Source organism: Thamnophis sirtalis, unplaced genomic scaffold, assembly GCF_051295495.1.
Source record: "Thamnophis sirtalis isolate CommonGarterSnake01/CBP01778 unplaced genomic scaffold, rThaSir2_p1.2 scaffold_10, whole genome shotgun sequence".
In the NCBI taxonomy this organism is placed as follows: domain Eukaryota; kingdom Metazoa; phylum Chordata; class Lepidosauria; order Squamata; family Natricidae; genus Thamnophis; species Thamnophis sirtalis.
In genome coordinates this window covers 9,948,531-9,960,551 of record NW_028261390.1, presented here as the reverse complement: position 1 = coordinate 9,960,551, position 12,021 = coordinate 9,948,531, and the positions used below count along the sequence as shown (strand labels likewise).

The following is a 12,021-nucleotide window of genomic DNA, read 5'->3' as shown; positions in this document are numbered from 1 at the left end:
AAAAAAAATCATCAGCACGTTTTGTTTTGCGCATAATGAAATTCCTTTTTTGGGGGGGGGGGCCATCTGCATTGTATTTTATCTTTCAGAGATATTGCCATTAATGACATGATTTTTGCATTTCATTTCGGTGTCACTATCTTTATTGGATTTCTTCATGACTTAACAAGATCATCTTGGAAAACTAAATTTATTCTTTCTTTGAAATCTATTTTGGAGATTATCGGGAGAATTATAATAGCATAATTGACATGACTTGTCTATATTTGCTATATATGAAATGCATTTTCAAATAGTTTTATCTATCTGAGTAACTCCCTGGCTCAGTGGTGGGATTCAAAATTTTTTACTACTGGTTCTGTGGGCGTGGCTTGGTGGGTGTGGTATGGCTTGGTGGGTGTGGCAGGGGAAGGATACTGCAAATTCTCCATTCCCTCCCGATCAGCTGGGACTCGGGAGGCAGAGACTAGATGGGGGCGGGGCCAGTCAGAGGTGGTATTTATCGGTTCTCCGAACTACTCAAAATTTCCGCTACCGGTTCTCCAGAACTGGTCAGAACCTGCTGAATACTACCTCTGCCGTGGCTATATTCACACCATATGTTAGTGCCACAAATTAGCCAACATATTTTACCATAGAGTACCATGTCAAATCATGTCTAATGATTAATTCATGATTTGGTATACTGTGCCAATTAATTGTTTTTAAATATTTTTAACTATGATTGTTAAAAAAAGTAACCCACCCCAAGCAAGACTGAAAAATATATGTATAAGCAAAATGTAAAGATATTAAAAGGTAGTCATTACTAGCACAGGCAAAGCCACACGCCCATGGAGGCTCTAAACCAGACGTAAACTATCATTATTAATCACAGTGGCTCAAGAAAAGCCACCCGCGCAGTGGCTAAATACGATGGCCTGGTTCATATACAAAGATATCTGACTTTGTCTCCTTAGGGAATGTGCATTTGTACAAAATATATTTCAAAAAAAGATCAAAAGGAGAACACTGGAAGATCGCTGGCTAAAAGGAAAGCCAATGCTGACAATGAAAGTAGGTTTGAGGAGCCATCACTAAAACATTTAAGGAGACAATTGTAAATATTGGCAAGGTTGTGTAACAGCTGGACAAAGGTCAGAAAAAATACCGTATTTTTCGGAGTATAAGACGCACCTTTTTCCCTCAAAAAAGGGTGAAAATCTAGGTGCGTCTTATACACTGAATACAGCATTTTTTGCCTCCCGAAACCTTGCCCCTTTCACCAAAATGACTGTGGATAGCATTTAGGAGGCTTTCGTGGGGGCCGGGGAGGGCAAAAATGAGCAAAAAACAGGACGTTTTTTGCTCAATTTTGCCCCCCAGCCCTTAGGAGTATTCTATAAGCCTCCTAAAAGTTATTCATGACCTTTTTTTGACAAAAATTGTGCCCGTTTTCATGAAAAATGGACCATTTTGGGAAGGTTTGCAGAGTGCAAAAACTTTTTTTTAATTTGCCTCTTTAAAACCTTGGTGCGTCTTATACTCTGGTGCGTTTTATACTCCGAAAAATACGAGGTAATAAGGAAACAACTGGGATATAAGCTTTGCAATATGATCATAGATGCAAATGCTAATAGGTAATGCCTATTTCTTGTTATGCTGCCTGTGCTTGGGCCATCCAAAATGGACTTATGTGCACTTACAACATGGACAAATACCCTCTTACTTGTTCCTAGCGCCAGATTCTGAAAATCCTATCTCCTCTTACGATGTTCTTTTATTAGTCCAGCCCAAACTTTATTTTTCCTGAAGCATCTATTTTGTAAATCTGTTTTAAACTGTAGTCCTGGTGGCTAAAAATGTTGGACTTTCCTGCCCCTATCTCACTTCCCATGATTTGCAACTTCATCCTTCCTCAAGACTTTCAGAGAAAACGTAGTGTTCATTTCAAGTATGGTGTGTATGGGAGTGACTGAGAAATTCGTCAATATTCTCGCAAATTCTGAAACCTGTGCTTGAGTTGTGTGCCTGGGTGGCTGTGACATTTCCGTTCGTGATCATTGTAAAAGCCACAAGATTCTCACATTGAGAAAAATAAAAGTTGTATTTAAAGGCCATTAAGATTTCACAGCCACTTAATAACAAGGAAATGTTAATGGATATTTTTGGTGATTAATAAGTAGGAATGTTAGCATTTTGTAGATTGTTTTAGATTCTTATTAAATGTTCATTTTGTTAACATATAATTAACTACAATAATAATAATGAAATGATAACCTTAATTAGTAAAAATAACTTGGATATAAATTGTAATTTGGGACTTAGGGAAAAAACCCATAAATTTTATTAATAAATTTTGTTTAGAGCTTGCTATAAAGGTTTAATTTCTTTTGGGCCTGATGAGAGGAGAGGTGATATAAATAGTAAATAATTTTTAGTTAACTACAATAATAACAAGGAAATGTTAATGAATAATGTGTAATAATATATATGTGTGTGTTGTACTTGTAAAAGCAAATTGGATATAAACTTTAAATTGTGAGTTAGGGGGGGAAGGGGGGATACTTAGATATCTTATTAACTGATTTTGTTTCAGAATATGTTACAAAGGTGTAAAGTCATTGGAGGTTTATTGAAATTGCAAATGAATGCCAGTAGGTGGTTGTGTCTTTAAATACAAATGATTTTAGATAAAAGCACGTTTAAATAATTGTAATTAAATGAGAATTGTGGTACAGTGATAGTAAAATACATTTAAAATTTTTTGATTTAAGATGTACAATTCAATTGTACAATTCAATTTGAATGAAGTATATGTAATGATTGTGGAAGAAACACACAAAAGGTATTTGTAACCAATCGACACGCTTTCTACAAGATGTAAGGAAAGATTATTCTTTTTTTGTATTTTTGTTTAAAACAATTAAACTAAAAAAAAAAGATTTCACAGCCACTTCAGTTGTGTTTGGGTGGTCACTAGGACTATACCTCGGCAATTAGTCAATACTTGAAAAACCTGTTGTAGACAGTTTGTGACTGGGCTCTTCTCTAAGTGTAGGCGGTGCCACAATTCTGCCACACTGAGGACTGAGTAAAACCATCATCAGAGTAACTTCCTCCAGCAATATTTACACAACCATCATCGCTTTATCAAACCATTTTCTTCATTGGCACAACCCAGCCTCATACCACATTTTAGTTCAGCCAAATTATTTATACACACACACACACACACGACTGTGTGTGTATGTGTTTATGTTCCAGCATAACTCTGGAATGCCTCGAGCAATTTCAACCAAACTTGATACACAGATGATTTACTCTCTGGAAACAAATGTCGTGGGGGTAACACACACCTAACACCCTTCGGAGTGTGTGTTCTATTAAGATACAGCCTGTTGTGCCTTAAAATGACTTCTAATGTACAGCGCAGTAGAGTTGTCATGGTAACGGATTCACAGTACTCCACAAGGGGGCTAGCTCTGGTAAGGGGGAAAATCCAACATTAGAAATTACGTTTGGTCTGGACATTTTCCCCCTATATATAAATATCCAGGCAATTTCGAGTTATCAGCTAATCTTTAAATAAAACAGGTATGCATTTGCCCTAAAATACAAAAACTCTAGATATTGAGTAGCACAAATTGGGCATCAATACAATGGCTGGGTTCATCTATCCTTGAAAGGAACTGCTTTAACCATGGTTAGTTGAACAGACCACATGACTGTGGTAGTCCTTTCGCCCCCCAAATTTATGGTAAGTGAGACATTTGTTAAGGGAATTTTGTCCCATTTTACAACTTTTCTTGCCTCAGCAAGAACTGGCAATCATAAGAAGAATGAAAACTTGACTCTCTCTTACAAACTAAGATGGATGCAGCACTTCTGTTAGATAGGATTTACTCAACCAACTTCCTTATGAGCCATTTTTTATCTTTGCACATAATATTGCAGTTACTCAATCTAGAGATAACTTCTAAAGGTTCGGGATATAGCAGTATAATTAGTCCCCAATTTACGACCAAACACGGGACTGGAATTTATGTAGTAAATCACGTGACCAGATATGATTTTACAGCTATGCTGCAAAGGTCGTAACTGTGAAACACAGTCATAAGTCGCTACATTCAGCGCTGTTGTAACTTTGAAAGGTCAGTAAATGAACTGTTGTAAGTCAAGGACTATCTGTATAGGTTCCCAGGTTAAAACATAATGTTTAGAAAATGTAATTTTTCTATTCCTGAAAACCTACCCACTAATGCATTCCACATCCTTTTCTTCTGCTTTCTCAAAATGTATTGTTTCTCCCAGCTAATTCCCCTTTCGGTTAATAGCCAAAGAAAACGGCTGTTACAATGAATTCACACAGATGGCAAGGAGAAGCCACAATGGCATCATGGGTTTCATTACCCCACTGGGCAGACACAAATTATGTTGTGACATCACTTGGTCCTTTTACTCATGTCCAGATGCCCAAGAGTCATGTACGTAACTACAAAATGGCAGCGATTTGCACATGCTCAAAGGTAAAAGGTAAAGGTTCCCCTCGTACATAGGTACTAGTTGTTCCCAACTCTAGGGGGCAGTGCTCATCTCTGTTTCAAAGCCGAAGAGCCAGCGCTGTCTGAAGACGTCTCCGTGATCATGTGGCCGGCATGACTAAACACTGAAGGCGCACGGAATGCTGTTCCCTTCCCACCAAAGGTGGTTCCTATTTTTCTACTTGCATTTTTACCTGCTTTCGAACTGCTAGGTTGGCAGAAGCTGTGACAAGTCACGGGAGCTCATTCCGTTACGCGGCACTAGGGATTCGAACCGCCGAGCTGCCAACCTTTCTGATCGACAAGCTCAGCGTTTTAACCCCTGAGCCACCGCGTCCCTACAACATGCTCAAAAACAGGGTGCAAATTTCCTACTTCCAAAATGTGCAAAATTAGAAATATGCTTCTTTTTTTTTTTTAAGGTCATGGCCATGTGCCACTAAATGAAAGTTTTCTGGACTGGGGAGGGTTGGATTCAGGCCAGGGCTTCAAAAATGTCTCCGCTGTGATCATCTCAAAAGGCTAAATCAGGATTTTATTTATAGAGGGGAATAGTTGTCATTCAGGGTCAAAAAAGGGTCGTAAGTCACTTTTCCAGTGCCGTTGCAACTTGGAACAGTCACTAAATGAGAAAACCATCCCTGAAGCCACTTTTGCTCTAGTGAGACTTTTTTGTTGTTGTTCAAAGCCTCTCCAGGGACAGTTTTCGGCAAAACTGTGGCTTGTTTTAACCGTGGTTAGTGGCTTGTTTTAACCGTGGCTGGTGGTTTGTTTTAACCAGGGTTACCAACTTGTTTTAACCAGGGTTAGTAGCTTGTTTTAACCATGGCCGGTATCTTGTTTTAACCATGGTTAGTGGCTTGTTTTAACCATGGCTGGTGGTTTGTTTTAACCAACTTGTTTTAACCATGGTTAGCAGCTTGTTTTAAGCAGGGCTACCAGGGCCTGGTGTATACATACATACATACATACATACATACATACATACATACATACATACATACATACATACATACATACATACATACATACATACAAGATTTTTTACAACCCCCAGTATGCCCAAATATGGGAGGAAGATCATTACTTCCATTCTCTGTCCTTCAGCTCCTCACAAACCCAATATTTTTACTGTTGCCTTTTAACCATGGCTGGTAGCTTGTTTTAACCATGGTTAGTGTCTTGTTTTAACCAGGCTTAGTAGCTTGTTTTAACCAGGGTTACCAATTTGTTTTAACCATGGTTAGTAGCTTGTTTTAACCAGGGTTAGTAGCCGAGCAAAGAGGGATGAGGAGAGCACACCTCAAGCAGGGTGTGGGAGCCGCAGCTGGGCGTGGGCGGGCGTCGCCTCCTGCCTCGCCTCAGCCGGCCACAAGCGCTTGAACGACGGGCGTCCTTCACTCGCGGGAGGCCGAGCCGCTGGGTTGGGAGGGGGAAACCGCGCGCTCGCCCTTCTCCGGCGGCCGAGCAGAGAGAAAGAGCCGAGCCGGCACTAAACGGAGCGCTCTCTCTCGCTCTCTCCGCCTCCCAAGATGCCGCCGCCGCTGCTGCTGCTGTTGCTACCGCTGTTGCACCTGTGCGGCTGGCCGGTGCGGGACGCGGCGGGGTCGTTGACAACGGAGCCGGGCCGGCGGGAAGACGGGGCGGCGGCGCTGAGCTTCCAGCTGAGCCTCCAGCCGGCGCGGCAAGTCAGCCCGTTTTTCCTCTCCGTCACCCTCGACTCCAACCTCATCACCGACCCCAAGTACATCACCTTCCTCGGGTAGGTAAGACCGGCGCCCGCGGGGGGCGACACGCGGGGAGCTCTTCCCGGCTGACCCAGCAGCCTCGGGCGCTTTGGAAAGCAGCACCTGACCTATGGCTCCCTGCGGCGTTGGAGCCCTAAGCGCCTGGGTTTTTTTTTATTTTTATTTTTAATTGAATGCTGGGAAAATCCCCAAGGAGTTTGTGCTTAAACCACTGGAGCCGGAAAAAAACATAACCGAATAACAGATTAACAGAGTTGGAAGGGACCTTGGAGGTCATCTAGTCCAACCCCCTGCTCAGGCGGGAAACCCTACACCATTTCAGGCAAATGGCTGTCCAATCTCTTCTTAAAAACTTCCAGTGTCTTGTATGAAATGAAAATGAAAAATGAAATAAAACATTTAATATAAAAAAAAACTTCCAGTGTTGAAGAACTCACAACTTCTGGAGGCAAGTTGTCCCACTGATTAATTGTCTTAACTGCCAGTTAGAAGAAATTTCTCCTTAGTTCTAGGTTGCTTCTCTCCTTGATTAGTTTCCATCCATTGCTTCTTGTCCTGCCCGCAGGTGCTTTGGAGAACAGGTTGACCCCTCTTCTTTGTGGCAGCCTCTTAGTGCCCCAGTGGCTAAGACGCTGAGCTTGTCGATCAGAAAGGTCGGCGGTTCGAATCCGTAACGGAGAGAGCTCTTGTTACTTGTCCCAACTTCTGCCAACTTGGCAGTTCGAAAGCAGGTAAAAATGCAGGTAGAAAAATAGGGACCACCTTTGGTGGGAAGGTAACAGCGTTCCGTGCACCTTCGGCATTTAGTCATGCCGGCCACATGACCACGGAGACATCTTCGGACAGCGCTGGCTCTTCGGTTTTGAAACGGAGATGAGCACCGCCCCCTAGAGTCAGGAACGACTAGCACATATGTGCAAGGGGAACCTTTACCTTTAGATATAGGAAGACTGCTATCATGTCACCCCCTACTCCCCTAGTTTTCATTAAATTAGACATACTCAGTTCCAGCAACTGCCCTTTATATGTTTTAGCCTGCAATCCCCTAATCATCTTTGTTCTGTGTTAAATAGGAGAGCCGGACTGGGGACAAGGGAAATTATGAACAAGGGTATTGCTGGGTGCAAGAGAGTTGGTTCTGCGACCTTAGGTGACCTCATTGAGAGTAAAGCAGAGCCTGTTTAAATATTTTTCACTCCCTGGGCTACTTCAGCTGTACTCAGGCTAAGCTACCTTCCACTGGTGTGGTAAAACATAAGATGATATTAAATTCCTTGGGTGAAAGGGTAGCAACGACAGGTGAAAAATCCAAAACTTTAATGTCTCCTTTGCTTTTCAGTGTTTCTTATCCTTTTGGCTCCCCCCCCCAAAAAAACCCATGCCCGTAGTCCTATATAAGCATTCTGGTTACATTGTAGCTTGAGGGAAGCATTGTCTGAGCTCCTGGGTGTTGTGCAGAGCCAGGAAACTGAGCTCATTCCATAAATCATGTGTAAGTCGAGGTGAGCGTATCCGAAACATTTCCTGTTTGAAAATCTGGTAAAATACAGGTAGCCCTCAATTTAGGACTGCAATGTGAAGCCCAAAATTTATGTGGCTCTAAGTGAGATGGTTGCTAAATGAGTTCTGCCTCGTTTTACGACCTTTCCTGCCACCGTGGTTAAGTGAATCGCCGTTGCTAAGTTAATAAAACAGTTGTAAAGTGAATCTGACTTCCCCCGTTGATTTTGCTTGTCCGAAGACCACAAAAGGTGGATCGCATGATTTAGAGTATAATTTAAAACTAGATAAACCTAGTTAAAATTAGTGACAATAGGTACAGTTAAATAAAAAAAATGATAATGGTAGTAATGTATACAATGTGTAGTGTTATGATAAGCAATAATTGGATATGAATATTGAATGATGCCCGTGAAGGGAAGGCTAGAAATCCTTTTGGATTATATATAAAGGTTAATAATAATAATAACAATAAAAAAGAACTAAATTAGACCCAGTTAAGTTTTGATTATTAGGGGGGAAATGTTATGATATAGGATATAGTCAAATAAAGAAAGGATAATGATAATATGTATGTATGTATGTATGTATGTATGTATGTATGTATGTATGTATGTATGTATGTAATATAAGGAAACTGGATGTAAATTGTAAACAGGGATTTGGAAAGGAGGATTAAAAAATTTTGGAATTAAATATTATGGATGTTTAGCTAGAAAAGGATATAAGGATATAAGTGTTAATGGAGGATTTTATAAATAAGTAAATGAAATGCCAGTATGTGGTTATGTATTAAATTTTGCTATATTTTATGATGAAGGACGTTTAAACAATCATGGTCAAATAAAAGTGGAGGTATGATGATGGTAATATGTATAAACATCTGAGTTAAGATACTAGAGTTAATATGAATTATACCTGATGGCGGTGGAAGAGATGCACAAAAGCCTTTTGTAACCAACTGATACGCTTTCTACAGTATGTAAAGAAGGAGGATTCGTATGTTTGTCTTGAAAATAAATAAAAAAATGAAAAAAAAAAAAAAGTGGATCGCATGACCTGGGAAACTTCACTCATCATAAATACGATTTGCCGTGCATCTGGATGTGACCACGGGGACGGTCATAAGTGTGAACAATGGTCATGAATCACTTTTCCCAGTGCCATTGTAACTGAATGATCCTTAAATGAATGGTTATCAGTGACGGACAACCTGTGCTCCTTTAGTCAGGTGTCAGTTTTGCTGCACTGGCGTAGGAGGGATGAGTTGACAACATCCTTTGTAATTATCTCCCTAGAACAATTGCGTCTTAATTATCTGCCAGGCTAAAGAACTTGCTTTGCCATTTCCTGCAGTTCCTTCCTGGTGTTTTGGCTGATGAGATAGAAGCTGGGGAATCCTGCTGTCCCGAATTCTGCCTATGGTTCATAACTCCTTGGCATCACTTTTAAATGAATCTAGCAAGAAATGCATTCAGTTCTTCTCAATAGACCTGCATATTCTGAGACCAGTTTCTCTCTGGGCACAGCTGCATGGCACAATTTTGGTTTGATTATACCACTAACACAGTGATGGCAAAACTTTTCAGCATTGAGTGCCCAAACTGTGCATGTGTACTTGTGTGCGCACCAGAGCGCTGGAAACCTGAAAACACGCGCATGCCTCTTTTTTTGGCCATTTTTGCCACTTTCTCGACCATTTGGGGGGCATTTTCAGGCGGTTTTCCCAGCCATTACTGCCCAAAATACAGCCTGAAAAACAGCCCGGAAAATAGCCTGGTTTTTTGGCCATTTTTTCAGGCTGTTTTCGGGATATTTTTTGGCTGTTTTCAGGATGCTTTCCAGTGCTCTGGCACCCGCGAAGACCAGCTGGCCAGTGCAACAGAAACCAGAAAAGCAGCTGGAAATGGTGCATGTGCCCACAGAGAGGGCTCTGCGTGCCACATCTGGCATGCGTGCCATAGGTTCACCGTTACAGCACTAGCACTTAGACGTATATACCGCTTCAGAGTGCTTTTACAGCCCTCTCTAAGCGGTTGACAGAGTCAGCCTCTTGCTCCCAACAATCTGGGTCCTCATTTTACCCACCTCGGAAGGATGGAAGGATGAATCAATCTTGAGCCTGGTGAGAGTCGAACCGCCAAATTACAGGCAGCTGACAGTCAGCAGAAGTAGCCAGCAGTACTGCACTCTAACCACTGTGCCACCTCAGTGCAATTATCCTTCCTGTACAGCAGGGATGTCAAACTCAAGGCTCGGGGGCCAGATCCGGTCCACGGGATGCTTAGATCTGGCCAGCAAGGTTGCCCTGGAAATGGCAAAGGACTGGCCCATGGTACTTCTGCCAGCAAAAACGTGGCCCTCCCGAGCTCTGTTTTGCTGGCAGAGGGTTGCAGGAGGCCGTCCCAGCCAAGAACAGAGCTCGGGAGCCCCTTTTCTCTGGCAGAGCGCTTAGTCCGCCCCAGGCACCAGTGATGTTGAGCTGGCCATATCCATCTTGGCCCCCCTGAGGTCAAACACAACCCCGTTGCGGCCCTCAATGAAATCGAGTTTGACACCCCTGCTCTACAGTGCGATCCTTGCAGACCAGAAAGAGCGTATTTCAGACAAAAAGTGCTGGAATATCAATTTTTGTTAAATTGCATTTCAGCTTTTCCTTTGCAAGAGAACTGCAACGTCCCCATTAAGGTTTTGCAGAAGCCTTGTGAGAACAGGAAAAAAAAAACTGGGTGGGAATCAAATCAATAAACCAGCTTATAACCCTGATTTTATTTCTTGACGTCCCAGGGCTAGCCTCGTCTTTCTTCCTGAGTAATGCTCTGTGCAAATCTACCCTGTGGTTTCTATTCTTCAAAACAACTTGCAACATTAAAAAAAAATGAGTTAAGAATATAAGGTATCATTAGGCCAAAGCCTCAGAGTTGCACTAACATCTGCAATTACTGTAAGAAAAGCTTATTTGGATTGGAGCATTCTGTTTATTTACTTATCTCTGTGGGCACCTGAAGTGGTCAAGCCCATTAGAATCTGAATGCAGAACTTGATCTGGTTTAGGTGATAAAGTTACCTAATTGTTCTCCTACACATAATAGGGAGGAAAGAGATACTTCTTTCATTTGTTTACTTGGACCAGGGGTGTCAAACTTGAGGCTGGATGGGCCGGATCCGGCCCGCAGGGTGCTTAGATCTGGCCCACAGGACCGCCCTGGAAATAGCAAAGGACAGACTCGGGATGCTTCTGCTAGCAAAAACGGGGCACAGGGGGTCTGCGCATGGCCCCCACGCCCTGTTTTCAAGGTGCTGCAGGAGGCTGTCCAGGTCAAAATAGTGTGGTCGGGGTGCATGCAGCCCCCCCCCATGCCTCGTTTTGGCCAGCAGGGTGCTGCAGGAGGCTTCCATGCACAGAATTGCCAGACAAAGGGAACAGCTAAAGAACTAGGGTCGACTTGGGAGTAAGGCCACAGGTGGACGGTGAATGGCCCCTCCCATAGGGAATAAAAGAGGAGCGAAAGGGGAGTGGAGTTTGCAGGAGACACTTAGTTCATTCCTGCATTCTTGCCAAGTATTGCGGCGTCTGAACGATATCTGCCTGGCCACTCTCCTAGCCCGATAAAGGTTCGGTAATTGTGAACCATCTTGAAAGGCTGTGGGAGAGGAAAGACTTTGCTGGAGAGGAATTCACTGTAAATTGAATAAGAGGGGTTTATCGGGATGAGGACTCGACTTCGTGCCGCTGGGGAAGCCTACGGTAGGTCAGAATACTAGCTTTCTATATAAAGGCCTATATTCTGGCGGCCTTTCAAATGGAAAGGCGACGTGAGAGTTGACGGCCATGGAGAAGAGGACGTGTGATGGGACTATAAAGAAGGAGCAGTTTCCCAGGAAGGAAGGAGCACATGCCAAGGAGTAGATGAGCCAAGAGACATCAGAGCCTGGAGTTGGATAAGAGGCAGAAGAAGAGGGTTAGGATAGCCACTCCCTAGAATCTTTCAGGATATAGCCGTTAGGCTGAGAGCTTTAAAAGTTTACTTTGGCAAGATTCTGTCTGTTGTGAGTAAGCAGATAAGGAACTAAATACTAACTCGATTGTTCTTTGGTCTTTTCGGTCTTAGCCTGACATGCCTATTAATCACAGTAGCTGTTATTTGGACAACAGGTTGAACCAAGTCAATGAAAGTTCTTTCAGATATACAGGCAATCCTAGACTTTACAGAACCCAACATTTCGGTTGCTAAGTGAGTGTTGCTTCA

The 12,021-nt window shown here is 42.5% G+C and overlaps 1 protein-coding gene across 1 annotated transcript in view; it reads left to right on the top strand.

Moving 5' to 3' along the window:
* The first annotated feature begins 5,943 nt into the window (after positions 1-5,943).
* The window catches only part of HPSE (heparanase), a 39,383-nt gene continuing 33,305 nt past the window's right edge, over positions 5,944-12,021 (top strand). The window contains exon 1 of the mRNA XM_087724044.1: positions 5,944-6,285. Coding sequence (XP_087580170.1) covers positions 6,056-6,285 — 230 coding nt within the window. The 5' untranslated portion in view covers positions 5,944-6,055. The remainder of the gene's footprint in view (positions 6,286-12,021) is intronic.